A 17,489-nucleotide genomic window follows, 5' to 3' on the forward strand; every position below is an offset into this window, starting at 1 on the left:
GATGCATGGGGTATAAATAAATCATCATCATCATTATCTAGGTTCGTGGCCATCTTTGCCTTCTGTGGGATTGAGTTCCGTAATTTAACTATGCGCTGCATGAATATGTCCTTTAAAAAAACACAAAAAGTATTTCCTAAATCTCCTGACATTCAGCTTCATCAGATGTTCCCAAATTCTAGTCTCTCCAGCCATGCCATGTATCATTTTCTAAAATTCTATCTCACTCACCTTTTCTCTAAACTAAAAAATCTCAAATGCTACAACGTTCCTTCAGAGGAGAGTTGCTCCATCCTCTTATGGTTTTGGTTGCCCTTTTCTGATTCAATCACATATAAACAACAGATTCAGGCTGCATAATTAGAATTGACTGGAGGGTCTTGCACAAGAAACCCACTTTCCCCAGAGATCGGGCTTTGCAGTAATGGAGAAACGCCCTGGGATAAGACTTGCTTGAGGCAATGGCATATAAGCTCCCCACAAACAAATCGGAATGCATGCTCAATAAACAACCAACAACATCTAATCTCCCTGCTAACAAATCAGGCTGAATACTCAACAAGCAGATCATCTAGAAGCACCCAAAGTTTCTGCGCAGCAAATACCTTTGCACAAGGAGCCTCTCTCTCGGTTCCTACACTTCATTTGCATCCGTCTGCAAACCATCAAGCGTGGCACGACATGCCAACTGTTTTCTCTCCCCTGAATAATTCTCAAATCACACCCTGCAAATGTGTGATTTGAGATCTAAGGCATTGTGTCAGCGCAAAGCAGGCCGCGCTCTGGGATCACCGGAACAGACAAAGGAGATACAGTCAACACTTGCAAGGGCTGGAACAGACTCTCCCACCAGGAGTTTAAATTCACTGAACACCCGTACTTGTTGAGCAGGAAAATTAAGCTGGGAACTCGCAAGCTGAAAGCGCCCCTATGTTGTTGAGGAAGAACAGAATGGGGTCCAGTTAGTCAGCTGCGATCACTGCCTAATTTGCTTAGATTGAGCATGTCGCTACTGTTATTTAATGTTATTCATGAAGGTCAGCAGTTCGAATCCTCACAATGGGACGAGCTCCCATTGTTCGGTCCCTGCTCCTACCCACCTAGCAGTTCGAAAGCATGTCACACTACAAGTAGATAAATAGGTACCACTCCTGCGGGAAGATAAACAGCGTTTCTGTGCGCTGCTCTGGTTCGCCAGAAGCGGCTTAGTCATGCTGGCCGCATGACCCGGAAGCTGTCTGCAGACAAACGCTGGCTCCCTTGGCCAATAAAGAGAGATGAGCGCCGCAACCCCAGAGTCGTCCGAGACTGGACGGTCAGGGGTCCCTTTACCTTTTTAATGCCCAACCTGTTAGGGCCATACCCTAAAAACTAGTACAGTGGTACCATGGTTCTCAAACGCCTTGGTAGTCAAACAACTTGGAACCCAAACACTGCAAACCCAGAAGTAAGTGTTCCGGTTTGCGAACTTTTTCTGGAAGCTGAATGTGCTCCGTTTTGAGTGTTACGCTTCCATTTTAAGTGTTACACTGAGGCCTGTCTGTTTTTGCTATTTATTTTGCCACTTTGTTTTTGCGGCTTTTTTTGTTTTGTTTTTGTCATTGATTGATTGATTGTGCGACTGCAGTACAATGTTTATTGCTTTCATTTTATGGATCAATCAATGGTCTCGTTAGATAGTAAGATTCAAGTTGTTTTAGGGATTGTTCTTAAAAGTCTGGAACGGAGGAATCCATTTTGCATTACTTTCTATGGGAAAGCCCGTCTTGGTTTTGGAACGCTTTGGACTTCCGGAACGGATTAAGTTTGAGAACGAAGGTACAACTGTAAGAACAAGACCCAACCAATAATCCCTCTTCCCACAACACATTTAAAAGGGCACTGGATGTCAATCAGCCTGGTTATAGAGGAATGTTTTGGCCTGGTGCCTAAAGGTGCATAATGAAGGTGCCAAGGGGAGCTTCCCTGGGGAGAGCATCCCACAAGCGGGGAGCCACTGCAGAAAAGGCCCCGTTCCTGTGCTGCCACCCTCCAGACCTCTCATGAAGGAGGCCCTCAGAGAATGATCTCAGGGTCCGGGTCAGTTCATATGGGGAGCGGCAGTCCTTACGTTTTTGCAGTCTTGACCCTTTTATGGCTTTATAGGTCAAAACCAGTGCTTTGAACTGGGACCAGAATCTATCAGATGTTCGCAAACCTTGGCTTGTGCCCTTTTAAAATGTGTTTTTTGTGGGGGTGGGGTGGGGCGGGCTGTTGGGTTGTTGTTTTTGTTTTTATTAGGTTAAGGTTAGCAGATTTTTTTCAAAGAATCCGGGGACACTTTTTTTTTGAAAAGAGAAAAAAAGTTATTGTCAGGGGCTCAGGAGCAAAGCACAGGGGAGAGAGGAAATGGAGAGCGAAGGGGAGGAATCCGAGGGCAGCGTAGGGGAGTATGACAGTGACCCGAGAGATTCCATGAGCTTCTCCAGCGAATCAGAAGATTCCCAGAAGGGGGCGCTGATGGTCAGGGCAAGGGGGGTCCCAGGGGGGACGCACCAGAAGCAAGGGGCCAGCGGGGACTCCCAAAGCAGTAGCGGGGGATCAGGACCAGCTTCCCCACCAGAGCGTAGTGGGGGGGAAGAGTCACATGTGTCAGGACCAGCGTCTCCTCCAGCGGGGAGAGAAGATGAGTCAGGGCTGACCACGCCCCCATCGGAAAGTGGGGAAACGGAGGGGAGGTCAGTTCCAGCTAGCCTCCCCGAAGGGGGGAGCAGTGACAGCAGCAGTGTAACGGTCAGGAGGAAGGTTGCCGGCTGGGCGCGCGCGCCAAGTTTGAATGTACAGGCGCGCGGGACAGCAGAAAACCCGGATTGGGAACCAGGTCCTAAAGCCCGCCGGAGGCAGGGGGAAGACTCAGGGGACTCAGCGTCAGAGGAGTCTAGGAAGGGCGAGACCCCGACGGACAGGCGGACCCAGAGGAGGAAAGAACAAAGGAAGAGGTGGAGCAAGGCTAGAGTCTTAAACTGGTGTCAGGGGGGAGGAGATTCAGACGGAGCTTCGGCGGTCTAGAGTTTGAGACATAGTGCTGCACGCTGCGGCTGTGGAAGTGAAATTGAACTTCAATAAAGACTTTTATACTTAACAACGAAGCGGCGTTGGTCCTTGGTGAGCTGGGACCTAGGGCAGCTCTGATAGTTATTATTATTATTAAATTAAAAAGTTATCTCTTCTGTGGTCTCCTCTGTCGCACGGCCTTCCTCTGGGCCCCGGCCTGCCCTCTTGGAGTGGGCCTGGGCTCAGCCAAGTGTCCTTGCCCTCCTGGTGCTCTCCTACCTCTCCATCTCGGCGGCGGCGGCAGTGGCGCGACAAGTTCAGGGCTCCCCCTTTTTTTCTTCTTTCTCTTTCTGTCTCTTCCTTCTCCTCTCCTTCTCCCTGCATCAGCTCCAGGGTTTTCCTGGCCCCGGTGCGTCGCTGGGCAGTCGACCGGGTGCTCTTGCTCCCGGCTCGATTTGGGTCGTGGGGGGTGGGTGGGTGTGTCAGCGGTTCCCCCTGTTGATGCGCCGGGCGTCCCCGGTTCCCCCTCGGCAGCAGCAGTCTCAGCAGCCTGGAGCCAGCCTGGTAGCACAGTTGGCTCTGGCTGGCTTCAGGAGCTGCTCGCTGCCGTGGCGCCTGCCATTTTGCCTCGCTGGAAGTCCCCATATGATGTGTCTTGTGCCATTGAACCAATCACGCAACGTTCTTTCCCTACTAATAAATCTACAACACTTAAAATATAAGTCCGAGGACATCAAATGAAATCCGGGGACATACCGTTGACGGATTTTGTCCGGGGTAAAGGTAAAGGTAAAGGTACCCCTGCCCGTGCGGGCCAGTCGTGTCCGACTCTAGGGTTGTGCGCCCATCTCACTTAAGAGGCCGGGGGCCAGCGCTGTCTGGAGACACTTCCGGGTCACGTGGCCAGTGTGACGAAGCTGCAGCTGGCGAGCCAGAGCCAGAGCCGCACACGGAAACGCCGTTTACCTTCCCGCTATAAAGCGGTCCCTATTTATCTACTTGCACTTAAGAGTGCTTTCGAACTGCTAGGTGGGCAGGAGCTGGGACCGAAAGACGGGAGCTCACCCCACCGCAGGGATTCAAACTGCCGACCATACGATCGGCAAGTCCTAGGCACTGAGGTTTTACCCATAGCGCCACCCGCGTCCCTATATTTTGTCCGGGGACAAATCTGTAAATCCGGGGACTGTCCCCGGGAAACGGGGACATCTGGTAACCATATATTAGGTATTTTGTGGTTTTTATATCTCGATTTTATTCTGTGAACCACCCTGAGACCCGTGGTTCAATTAATGATAATAATGATTATAACGATAATAATGATAATAATGATAATAAACAACGTGCAAGAGGAGCCAGCTGCAACAGTCATTAAGGGGTCACCCTTTGGGTGCCATAGGCACTTGGCAAGTTTCTTATTTTGTCTGCCCTGAATCTCCCACCGCACAGTCCGATTCGGACTCGGAGGCTGAACCTGAGGGATCCCAGCCTGCACAGGATTCCCCGCCTCCAGAACCAGCTGAGCCAGGGCTGGGGCTTGAGCCTGAAGGGTCCTCACCTGGGTTGGATCCTCAGGTGCAGGCGCCAGCTGAGTCTGCTCTGGCTCCTGAGGTGATGGAGGACCCATTGCCTGCAGGTGCTCCACTCTCAGCCCCATCAGAGGAAGCGGAGGTTGCCTCTGGGTCCAGTAACCCTCCAGCCTCTCCTGAGCTGCAGAGGCTCAGGGCAGAGAGGCGGAGGGAACTAAGTTCCCGCAGGAGGAGTCCTTGCCTCCAGGCCAGGAAAGGTGAGTCACCTGTGGACTGGGGCCGCCCTATGCCTTGGGGCAGATAAAAGCCAGCCAGCCCCAGTCCCAAGTTGCGGGAGCAACATTGTTGGTAGCCAGTTCCTGCCTGCACCCTGTCCTGCTGGAGCTTCTGACCTCACCTGACTCCCTGCCTTGGAACCCGCTTCAGCTTTGACGGACGGCCTCCATACTGCACCCTCGACCTCAGACTGGACTTGGACCTCGCCTCACGGTTAACCCTCGGGACCAGCACATGATGAGGGAGGGAGCAAAAGATTTTCCTTCTCCCCTTTTCCACACCACGCCCAAATGCATGCACCCCATATCACGTGGGAACTGCCGGAGCGCCTGCCCGGCTGCTGTGTTCTCTCACCTCGCTCCCGGCATTTCCTGACATCAAGCGAAGGGCCGTTTATCTTGTCCTGCAAGGAAAGCGTTTTGAATGAATGATCAGAAGTCAAGCCAGTAGGCTGGTGGTGGTGAAGAGGCAAAGAGGTGAGGTGGAGAGGAGCTGGGAAAGAGATCTGCTAGAACAGGGGTCAGCAACGTTTTTCAGCTGTGGGCTGGTCCACCGTCCCTCAGACCTTGTGGGGGGCCGGACTTTATTTTGGGGGAAGAATTGAATGAATTCCTATGCTCCACAAATAACCCAGAGATGCATTTTAAATAAAAGGACACGTTCTACTCATGTAAAAACACCAGGCAGGCCCCACAAATAAGCCAGAGATGCATTTTAAATAAAAGGACACTTCTAATCGTGTAAAAACACGCCGATTCCTGGACTGTCCATGGGTCGGAATTAGAAGGCGATTGGGCTGCATATGGCCCCTGGGCCTTAGGTTGCCTAGCCCTGTGCTAGAGTCAGAACTGATGGGCCACTTAGCTCAGCATTCTCAAGAGAAAGTCAAAAAAATAAATGAATCTGAGCAAACGTAACCCAGCTTTTAAGCCACGGAAGGCTGGATATTTCAGCCCAAATAAAAATGATACAATGATATGTTTAGATTAAAGGAGTAAAGTGGAAAGCACTGTTAGGATATTTCCGTTCCACCTTAAAAGGGAGCAGGATGTTTGTGTCACAGCCTGCGTATTTCCTGTCTCACAGGATGTTTATGTTGTCAGTTGCTTTCGTTTCTCTCCTTCTTCTTGCCTGAACATACCGATGCAGGCGGTCATGGTTTCTTTGTTCTGACCAACGCTAAATAAACTGTAAATATGCTCTCCTGCTGTGCATCTTTCGCTGTGTGAATTCTGCTGATAGTGTGCACCAGCCTAAGAATGTGGCAATCTATTCTTGAGGCTTCGTGTCGCTAATTGCTGATACTGCCTGTCTACAGGAGGTCGATGGATCGTCCGGGAAGGAGCTTGGGGGCTCAGATGGACTTTGTCTCCCTGGCAGTATCCCAACAAGCACAACATTATCTAGGAATGTTATAAAGAGATAAAAATTCAAAATCTAAAGAGTGCAAGGATCATACAGAATTTAAAAATAAGGAAGTTGTGGTGTGGTGGAGGGAAGTCAAGGTGGTGTGAGGAGAATGGGGGGGGGGAGGATTTGTGTTTGTGTAAATAATAGGGTATTTTTGTGTGGTTCTGTTTTGGTAGAATGTACTTTTTCTTTTTCTCTTTTTGTATTAATAAAATTCAATAAATTTTTTAAAGAAAATGGGGGGGGGAATGATACAGGTTCGGCCAAATCTGCACGATGCAATTCAGTTTCTGCAGTCATGTGGAGGGGCAAAGTCTGACTGCACCCCCTCCATTCTGTATCACCTCTGGAGGTCTTAAGGCACTGCCCACCATTCAACTAAACTCGCCCATTAAACTGGAGATGCAAGGAGGTCGAGGGAATGTTTCTTCATATGCGGTGGACTTGTAAAAGGGCAAAAGAGTATTGGGAAATGATCCGTAATGAATTGAAAAAAATGTTTTAAAGTACTTTTCCAAAAAAAACCCCAACAACCCCAGAGTCCTTTCTGCTGGGGATAATTCACACAGAAATTCCCAGGTGTCAAAAAAGGTTATTTATGTATGAAACTACTGTGGCCTGTGTTTTGTTGGCCCCCAAATGGAAAACGAGCGAGGTCCCAACTAAAGAAGAATGGCAAACATAAGCTGAGGGAATATGCGCAGCTTGCAGACTTAACATAAGAGAACAAGAAGAACATAGCTTTAAAGAAGATTAGAAAATGTTTGCTGAATATATTGGAAATAATTGCATACAGCTGAAAACACTGGCGGCATTAAGATAAATTCAACAGTGTAAACAAGTTTTGATGGATGTAATAATGGGATCCTGAATGGTTTTGTTTATGTTAAATATGCAGGGATTTATGGCATGGAAAATGAACCACGGAAAGAGAAGAAGGGAAGTCACTGATATTGCAAGGATGTTTAAACGAGTATTTAAAATTGTAAAACAGAAAATCTAATAAAAAATAAAAAAAGAAACTAAACCCTCCATGTCCACAAGGGCTTCTGCAACACATTCGGCCTCCCTTGCTCTCCTGCACACACACAAAGTACAAACAGCATCAAATTCAGCAGGAGGGAGAACCTGAGCCCAGACGTAAATAGCAGTGCCTCTGACATCCCAGGACACCCTCTCCTGCCCCAACACCCCACACGCAGGAGACACCAACCTCCTTCCGGATCGACCGGATCATGAACTTCAGGGTCCTGCTGATGTCCTTCTCCAGTTCAGCCTCCGCAACTCCCTGCAGAGGAAAAAGGTGAAACATTGAAGTGTGGATGCAAGACATGACAGGAGGCACGGTAGGAGAAAGAATATCTCTCTTGGCTACAACCAGGCACTGGATTTTCAAGATCTTATTTATTAGAGTATTGTCACATGCCACTCCCATCTTGGGGAGAGTTCAGGGGTGCTGGGAGTTTAGCCAGGTCCAGTTTGCTTGAAGTCAGCGGAGACTGCGGTGTCTTTAGGATATGTGGTTTTACGATACGATACGATAATCTTTATTGTCATTGTCCCATACAGGACAACGAAATTGAAAAAAATCCACATCAGACCTTCAAAAACAAGCCTGCTATCCCAGCTATCCCAGCCTGGTTAGCCCCCTAAAAACTCTGATACCCCATAATTAAATACAATATACTCCCATAGAAACTACCTTAAAGGTAAAGGGACCACTGACTGTTAGGTCCAGTCGTGGCCGACTCTGGGGTTGCAGCGCTCATCTCGCTTTATTGGCCGAGGGAGCCGGCGTACAGCTTCCGGGTCATGTGGCCAGCATGACTAAGCTGCTTCTGGCAAACCAGAGCAGCACACGGAAACGCTGTTTACCTTCCCGCCGGAGCAGTACCTATTTATCTACTTGCACTTTGACGTGCTTTCAAATTGCTAGGTTGGCAGGAGCAGGGACTGAGCAACGGGAGCTCACCCCGTCGCAGGGATTCGAACCACCGACCTTCCGATCAGCAAGCCCTAGGCTCTGTGGTTTAACCCACGGCGCCACCCATGCCCCTAGAAACTACCAACCCGCTGCATTTGCAACCCGCAGTGCCGTGTCTGTACACCCACGGGTCGCAATTCGGTGCATCTGCGCATAGCACGATTTAGTGTTTCTGCGCATGCGTGAGCGCCGAAACCCAGAAGTAACCCGTTCCGGTACTTCTGGGTTTGGCGCGGTGTGCAACCCGAAAATGCGCAACCTGGAGCGTCTGTAACCCGAGGTATGACTGTATATTTAATTGCAACATTCTGTGTATAAGACGCCCCTCAATTTTAAAATTTTAAAAAATGGGGGAAAATATCGTCTTATACACGGGAAAATGTGGCATATATCAATTTCTGGCTTTTGGCAGTCAATCATGCCTATTCAGATGGTAGCTGCTTCCACTGCTCTACCTCAGAAGGTGGCAGAGGTATTTCCTTCATTGGAGGTTCTCAAGCAGAGGTTGGGTGGCCACAGATGCTTTAGCTGAGATGCCTGCATTACAGGGGGTTGGACTGGATGACCTCTGGGGTCCCCTTCCAACTCTACGATCCTATGATTCTCTGAAAGTCCAACTAAGTGCCTGCATTAAGGACCTGCATTTCCTATCAGCACCATCCACTCTCTTTACCTCCTCGCCTCTTGCCCCTAGGAAGGGCTGGCAGGGCCCCCTGTTTGAACAGCAACAGGCTCTGTGGCCGCTCGCTTGAGCTTTGTACAGCTGCCGCCTGAGAAAAAGGGGGCAGTTTGTCTTCCTGTAATTTAAAGTGCTCTGTTGATTCCATTTTGTTTAAGCAAACATGGAGCAAAGGAAACAAAAGAGGGGAAACATGCATTTCCAGAGAGGCAGCCCAGAAGTCAACAGAGCTCCACTTTTCAGTCTGTCTCTCACACAGGAGATGCTTCTGTTTTCAAGGCAAGAGAGCACCGCAAGTCTGGCCTCATTTTGCATGTCATTTTGGGAAAATGCAATATTTCCGTGGGGTGTGGGGAGGTTTGTGAACAGATGCCTTCTCTCTCTCCCCACCCCTCCACAAAAGGGCCTTCAAAAACTTTTTTTCTGAGCTATGCAGTTCTGAAAATTTGCAAGCGTTTGGTAACATGAAAAAGTGGAACCAGAACTCCGGGACCATCCAAAGGAGCCTGTTGGAATGTTCAGAACAGATGAAAGATAAAAGAAAGACTTTTTTCACACAACACACAGTTCAACTATGGAACTTGCTGACACAGGAGCACCAAGCTTAGATGGGCGTTGGAAACCGCCCTGTGGTCTATTGGTTATATGAATATACCATATTTTTCACTCCATAAGATGCACTTAAAAAGTAAGGGGAAATGTCTATGCGTCTTATGGAGTGAATGCGTGGTCCCTGGAGCCGAATTACCCAGGGGCGAAAAGCAGATCGTGCTTCTTCTTTTTTTTAGAAAGATGGAAGGGGGTGTTGAAACAAAGCTGCTGAGCAGCTGATCGGCAAGTGATCGGAAGGAGATAAGGGACTCTAGCGATAAAGGAGGCTGCCTGGGAGCGGGGAGGTAAAGACAGCGAACTTGCAAGGAGAGGAGACAGTAATACTAAAACAAGCAATGAGGAGAGAAATTAGAAGAAAAGGAGGAACAAAAAACTGCTCCAGCTAAGGAAAAGACACTAAGGCAAACAAGAGTGAAGGGAGTGTTGAAAGGAAACAGCTGATCGGTAAGCGATTGGGAGGAAGATAAGGGACTCTAGCGATAAAGGAGGCTGCCTGGGAGGGGGGAGGTAAAAGCACATGGATCCTCAGGATTTTTGCATTGGATCAGCCCAAATTCACCATCAGATCACATAGCATGTCCAAAATGCCGCCACCAAAAAAAATCACACACCCACTGTTGCGTGGGGCCGCAATGGCTCAAAAACGTGGTTACAAAGCACGGATCCACATGGATCCTCAGGATTTTTGCATTGGGCTACCCCAAACTCACCGTCAAATCACATGTCTGTGGCCACAGCATGAACCACAAAAATCATACATCCACTGTTTCGTTCGGAATATTTTTTTTCTTGTTTTCCTCCTCTAAAAACTAGGTGTGTCTTATGGAGCGAAAAATATGGTGATCAAGATAAATAAATAAATGGCTCTACAAGAGGATAAGAGAAGACTGTGGAGGAGAGGCTCCTAGCCAGTGCTATTTTTCTATAAAAAGAGGTGCTGGAACACACCATGAACCCTTGTTCTCTTAAAATGGCAATGGCGCCCGCCTGAAAGGTGCCAGAACTGAGTTCCTGCTGGGAAAAAAGCCCAGCTCCTGGCCAGAATGGCTCTGCTCTGCCTCCACTGCCCGAGGCAAGGATGCCTCTGAATCTCAGTTGCTGGAAACCGCTGGAGGGGGAAAGGTTCTCGTGCTCAAATCCTGCTTGCTAGTTTCCCATGGAGTCATCTGGGTGGACACTGTGAGAACAGGATGCAGGAATAGATGGACCACTGGCATGATGCAGCAGGCTCTTCTTACAGTCTTAGGCTCAGTTGCCACCCCTGGGCTCTCAGACCCCAAGTTTCCAGAGATCCGGCAGCCCAGCAAAGGCCTGCAAATTCTGCCCCTGTGCTTCTTTGCGTGTGCTGTTCGAAACAGACTGCGCTCCTGGCCCAGAGACCTCAGACTGAACCAACAGCAGCATTCTGTGCAAGACACCTTGCTGCAGATCCAGGTATTTTACATTCAGAGTGCTCCCTTTATCTACCGAACACGTTAAAGAAAGGATTAAAGTCGGTTTAATGCAGTTTGCTTTTAAAGAACTGGTTAACGACAACACTGAAAGAAAAAAGGGGGGACACACACACACAAAGCACCCTCCTGACATTTGAGATAACCAGGAAATCAATAAAAGTCAGATGGTGCCAGGAGCAGATTTTATAGCCCCTCATCACTCTGGGTTGACAGCGCCAGTCGGCTCCAATTTCCAATTGCCTGAATGCGGCTGGATTGTCATCCACTCTCTGTTCTCGGTGACTGATGGGTTCTTTCCTTGCAAAGCTAAATTGGATTACTGCTGTAGACTAGCCCAGCTGTGATTCAGAGCCCAGCCTCAGCACTAATTCTTCCCAACCCCACAAGCCAAACTGCTGATGAGGTGGGATTGCTGGCCATATAGAGCCTGGATGGGCACCGGGGAGCAGGAAAGAATTCTTCATGGCCGTGGCCAGATCTACCAGCTTTGCTTCTTGAGACACACACTTGCCAGCCCAGGAGATTTTTCTTCTCTCAATGCTGGCCAGATGAGCCAAGATTACTTGCCCCACTGCAGGCATGCTGGGGAGCAAAACTGTGGAAAAGGAGCCCTGCTTTTATTAGGGCGAAGGGGGTCCATCCAGTCCGTTCCTGCGTTATATTTATTGTTTATGACTAATTTTGCTAGGTTTGTAAATGTGTGTGGGGTTTTCATGTTGTAACCTGCCCTGAGTGCTCACTGGAAGGACAGATCCTGAAGCTGAGGCTCCAAGACTTTGGCCACCTTATGAGAAGAGAAGACTCCCTGGAAAAGACCCTGATGTTGGGAAAGATGGAGGGCACAAGGAGAAGGGGACGACAGAGGACGAGATGGTGGGACAGTGTTCTCGAAGCTACCAGCATGAGTTTGACCAAACTGCGGGAGGCAGTGGAAAACAGGAGTGCCTGGCATGCTCTGGTCCATGGGGCCACGAAGAGTCGGACACGACTAAACGACTAAACAACAACAACAACAACCTGCCTTGCGCATGGTTTTAACTATAGAAAGGTGGCATACAGATAAAATTATGTATGTCTTTTTTTCTACTTTGGCGATCCCTCGTAGCCAAGTAATATTGTCTCCCATGAATACAGTTTTAACAGTGAGTCTGTAAGTGACTGTGGAGGCCAATTCTGGATCCACACATCCTTCCACAGTGGGGATGTATGTTTCTAGGTGGGAGTAGATCATGGTGAGGGTTCGTCAAATGTGCCTTCCTCTTAGCATGTTTCTCCCTTTCATTGTGAGTTTGTGTTTCTTCAAAGTTAATGACGCCTTTGGTAGAAGGTATTCTCCAACTGTGGGAGGCAGTGGAAGACAGGAGTGCCTGGCGTGCTCTGGTCCAGGGGGTCACAAAGAGTCGGACACGACTAAACGACTAAACAACAACAATAATTCTCCAACTGGAGTGCTCACAGGCCAGTGTTTCCCAGTTGTTGGTGTTTATGCTACATTTTTAAAGTTTTGCCTTGAGAGAGGCTTTAAACCTCTTTTGCTGTCCACCAGTATTTCACTTTCCATTCTTAAGGTAGGAATAGAGTTGTTGCTTCGGAAGATGATAATCAGGCATCCAAACAACATGATCAGTCCAATGAAATTGATGTTGAAGAATCATTGCTTCGATACTGGGGATCTTTGCTTCTTCTAGTACACTGCCATTAGTTTGCCTGCCTTCCCAAGTGATGTGTAAAAAATTTTGAGGACACCATTGATGGAATCTTTCGAGGAGTTGGAGATGGCGTTTATAAGTGGTCCATGTTTCACAAGCGTAGTTGTGTAGTACAGTAGCTTTGTAAACAAGCATTTTGGTTTCCGTGTGAATGTCCTGGTTCTTAAATGCTCTGTGCTTCAATCGGGAGAAAGCTGCACTCACAGAGCTCAGGCGATGCTGGATTTCAGCATCAGTGTTGGCCCTTGTGGAAAGATAACTGCCTAGGTAGGAAAAACGATTGACATTTTCCAACGTTACACCATTAAGTTGGATTTGTGGCACCACGGAGGAGTTGTTCGGTGCTTGTTGGTGCAGCACTTTGGTTTCTTGGATATTGAGCGACAGGCCGATTATATATGTACAGTGGTATCTCGGGTTAAGAACTTGATTTGTTCTGGAGGTCTGTTCTTAACCTGAAACTGTTCTTAACCTGAGGTACCACTTTAGCTAATGGGGCCTTCTGCTGCCGCCGCGCCGCTGCCACACGATTTCTGTTCTCATCTGAAGCAAAGTTCTTAACCCAAGGTACTATTTCTGGGTTAGCGGAGTCTGTAACCTGAAGCGTCAGTAATCTGAAGCATCTGTAACCCGAGGTACCACTGTATGTACATATCTAGCTGGACACTAAGGGAAAAAAGATGGTGAACTAGGCAGGATTTTTCTCTAGTACCCCCATCCAGAGCAAGTGGCGATATTTATTATTATTGATGTTGTGGATGGGGGGGGGGTCAGTCTGGATGATGGCCCGAGTGTCTTCCCATTCTTGGGGTCCTACACCCTGGGCGTAGTGGCATCTAAGAGAGGAGGTTGTTTCCCAGACAAGCTTCTTCGTAAGAGAACAACCTTATCTGGCTGCTTGAGTCTCCTTGTCAGCATTCCGAAAGAATGAACTAGGTGGAAAGAGCTATGACTAAGGGATGGGGCCCTCCAGGCAAATGGGGGGGGGGAGGCTTTCCAACATCCCACTTACTTAGCTTCGAGGTGGGAGAACAAGAGCCTGAGTTTTGGGGTGTGAGATGATCTGGAAGCAGACTGGAAGCTGAGACACAGAAACCTGCTTGCTCTGCACTGAGACCAAAGCTGCTGCTATAGGAGAAGGAATAGCTTCTCTATTTTGGCTTTGTTGTTGTTGTTTAGTCGTGTCCGCCTCTTCGTGACCCCCTGGACCAGAGCACGCCAGGCCCTCCTGTCTTCCACTGCCTCCCGCAGTTTGGTCAAGCTCATGTTTGTAGATTCGAGAACACTGTCCCACCATCTCGTCCTCTGTCGTCCCCTTCTCCTTGTGTCCTCCATCTTTCCCAACATCAGGGTCTTTTCGAGGGAGTCTTCTCTTCTCATGAGGTGGCCAAAGTATTGGAGTCTCAGCTTCAGGATCTGTCCTTCCAGTGAGCACTCAGGGCTGATTTCCTTCAGAATGGAGAGGTTTGATCTTCTTGCAGCCCATGGGACTCTCAAGAGTCTCCTCCAGCACCAGAATTCAAAAGCATCCATTCTTTGGCGATCAGCCTTCTTGATGGTCCAGCTCTCACTTCCATACATCACTACTGGGAAAACCATAGCTTTAACTATACGGACCTTACTTTTTCTGTTTGGAGGTAGCAAAGTGGGTGAAAGGAGAAACAAACCAGAAGCGGAAGTTGGGGGAAGCCTAGGAGGGGAGGGAGGAATACATAGTAAATGTTAAGAATCTGAGATGTATGGAGACTTCCGGTTGGCGCCAGCGCTAATGGCCGCCTCCCGCTGAGCTCCGCTCAGGGAGGCTTCTTCACGAGTTCGGGTCTGACCGCTACGGCGAAGCGGGGACCCTTAAAATCTCAGGCACAGAAGCCTGAGAGCAAGGAGGCTCGGTGGGCACCTTAAGCGCCCCTCTTTACTGCAAAGGAGCCTTTTTAAAGGCTCTGGAGTGGCAGCGGGGGAGCGCGGTGCTGAGAGCCGCTACCCAGCCCGTGAAGTGAAGCCGCGTCGCCATTGACGGAGAGCGCCGACTTCTTCCTGACATTTGGATTACAAATTGGACTACCGTGAGTAAGACTGAGCAACAAATTCATAAGGAAATTATTATAAATTGGCTGAAAGCGGAGAAGGTAAAAAATAAGGAAGTCTGCCTTCTCCGGACTGCATGTAAATAAAGCATTGAAACAAGAAGCTGCAATTGTTAGAAAGTGCTTTAAAAGTGACGGACTCAGGCATTGGACTCAGCTCCCCCCCCCCTTAGCAAGCAGGGGCAGGGGGGGGAAGATTTATGAACTGTTTTGCCTGCAGGAAAGAGGCTTAGAAGGGAATTCTGCCGTTTTAAACCCTTGGGGAGGACTGCCTGGGAGTGAGCTACCGGGACTGAGAACTGTCATTTGAGACTTGCTACAAAGTAGGTTTTCTGCTGGATTACAACTAAAGATTTGATTTGACAGAAGTCTGGAACTTTGGAAAGATACAATTTGGCTATTTAGAAGATATTGGACATTTGGTTGCCACCTTTGTTTATTTAGGAAGGGAACCTTTGTTACCTTGTATTGGAAATTCTGAACTGCTCCATCTAGAGGCTGTAGGGAAATAACTACTATTTTCCACTGCAAGGAACAGACTTGTGGAATTTTCCACTTGAAAGTGATTCTCGTGGGAAAGACCTTGGGATATGAGTGGCCCAACAGAGGAGAGAACAACAAGGGCCAAAAGCAAAGCTGAACAAAAGAGAAGAGGTTCAATTGTACCACCTGCAGCTCCCTCCATGGATACAGTAACACTAACAAAAGCATTAGTCAAGATAAATGAAACCCTAGAAGTGCTAACAAAGCAGAGCACTGAAAACTCCAAACAGATGAATCAATTATCAACAAAATTGGACTTGAATACAGAGACTATAAATAAATTAGTTCAAGAGAATGAGATAACTAGAAAGATTGCAGAGGAGGCAAAAGTTTCGGCAGAGGAAGCAAAACTTTCTGCAGGAAATACACAGGAACAGATAGTACCAGTCTGTAAAAAGCTGGAAGAACATGAGGCTGCTCTGTCTTTATTGGAACTACAGAGAAAAAATAAAAATTTGAGACTGAGATCGATTCCAGAAAATGAAAAGGACAATTTGATAGAATATTTGACAAAAGAATTTCTGGAATTCTGGCAGGACAGCTTGAAAGAGGAGGAATTTAAGATAACAACTGCTTTCAGACTGGGAAGGAAACAGAACAGAAAGAGCCCAAGAGATTGCCTTATAACTCTGAGATCTCAGGAGGAGAGAGATAAGATATTGAATTTACATTTCCAAACAGCCCTTGAAATTGAAGACTCGCGTGTGCAGATCTTTAAAGATATTCCTAAAAATATCTTGGAAGCGAGGACCCATTACAAGGATTTGGTCACTCTATTGAGAAAGAACAACATAATATTCAGATGGGAGTTCCCACAAGGTCTGTCTTTTAATTACAAAGGAAAGAAAATCAAGATAAAAACAGTGCAAGACAAAGAACAGTTCCTGACAAGAAATGAGGAAGATCTTCTTAAGGAAACGGCGGAACCTACGGATCTAGAAAATCTACCAGACATTTCAAATCTATCCTTTGGAGCTAGAAAATCAACAGAAGAAGATCTCCTTGGAGCTGTTGGAGGGGCAACCGAATAAATAACAAGATGTCTCTGAAATTCTTAAGTTGGAATTGTAATGGTTTGAACCTTCCTAGAAAGAGACGAGAAGTCTTTCATATTCTGAAAAAAGAACAATTGGACTTGATTTGTTTACAGGAAACCCATGTGACTAGGGTACACCGAAAATTACTTATCAATAAAAGATTAGGACAAGAATTTATTTCATCGGATAAAGTGAAGAAAAGAGGAGTGGTGATTTATGCAAAGGAGAAGTTGGCCCCTAAATTAATATTTAAAGATGAACAAGGAAGGTATTTGGCAATTGAAATCCAAGTACAAGGAGAAAAACTATTGATAATAGGAGTCTATGCACCAAACGAAGGGAAGTCGGAATTTTTTAAGAAACTGCATGAGACACTAATAGACTTTTTGGACTACAATGTAATTTTAATGGGAGACATGAATGGAGTGGTCTCTACAAATATGGACAAAGCACAAAAACAGGTGATCTCCAAGGATGGGAGATTACCTAAGACATTTTTTGAAATGACTGACAATATGAACCTGATTGACATTTGGAGAACAAGGAACCCTCTCGAGAGAGAGGGAACCTTTTTCTCTGAAGCAAAAATGACATGGACGAGAATCGACCAAATATGGATAACTAGTGGGATGGCAGCAAAGGTCAAGAAAGTGGAAATCTGCCCAAAGACTTGCTCCGACCATAACGCTGTAAAGATGGAAATGAACCCAACAACAGCTGGCTCCTTCAGATGGAGGATGAATGACTCCCTATTTAGAGATGAAGAGGTATATAAAAAGGCCCAGAAGGCGGTTAAGGACTACTTTGAGATAAATCTGAGAACAGAAGTGGAAAAAAGAATAGTTTGGGACGCAAGCAAAGCTGTTATGAGAGGATTTTTAATACAACAGAATGCCGTAAAAAGGAAGAGACAGAATGAGAGAAAGGATAAGATCATGGAAAAGATAAAAGAAGGAGAAAAAAGATTGAGATCTAAACCAAAGTCTCATGAAATTTTGAGAGAAATCAAGTTTCATCAGAGACAATACATGGAATTGATGAATCAAGAGATAGAATGGAAAATAAAACAAATGAGACAAAAGACATTCGAATCGGCAGATAAATGTGGGAAACTTTTGGCAAGGCAATTGAAGAAGAGA

The 17,489-nt window shown here is 47.2% G+C and overlaps 2 protein-coding genes across 3 annotated transcripts in view; both read right to left on the minus strand.

The window, feature by feature from the left end:
• Positions 1-17,489, minus strand: part of PTK2B (protein tyrosine kinase 2 beta) — a 358,085-nt gene that overhangs the window by 68,162 nt on the left and 272,434 nt on the right. The window lies entirely within an intron of this gene.
• The window catches only part of EPHX2 (epoxide hydrolase 2), a 110,023-nt gene that overhangs the window by 12,001 nt on the left and 80,533 nt on the right, over positions 1-17,489 (minus strand). For both annotated transcript variants that reach the window (XM_053383810.1, XM_053383809.1), the window contains 2 exons: positions 7,462-7,536; positions 5,193-5,241 (listed from right to left, as the gene is read on the minus strand). In XM_053383810.1, the coding sequence (XP_053239785.1) occupies positions 5,193-5,241; positions 7,462-7,536 (124 nt within the window). The remainder of the gene's footprint in view (positions 1-5,192; positions 5,242-7,461; positions 7,537-17,489) is intronic.

Source organism: Podarcis raffonei, chromosome 3, assembly GCF_027172205.1.
Source record: "Podarcis raffonei isolate rPodRaf1 chromosome 3, rPodRaf1.pri, whole genome shotgun sequence".
In the NCBI taxonomy this organism is placed as follows: Eukaryota; Metazoa; Chordata; class Lepidosauria; order Squamata; family Lacertidae; genus Podarcis; species Podarcis raffonei.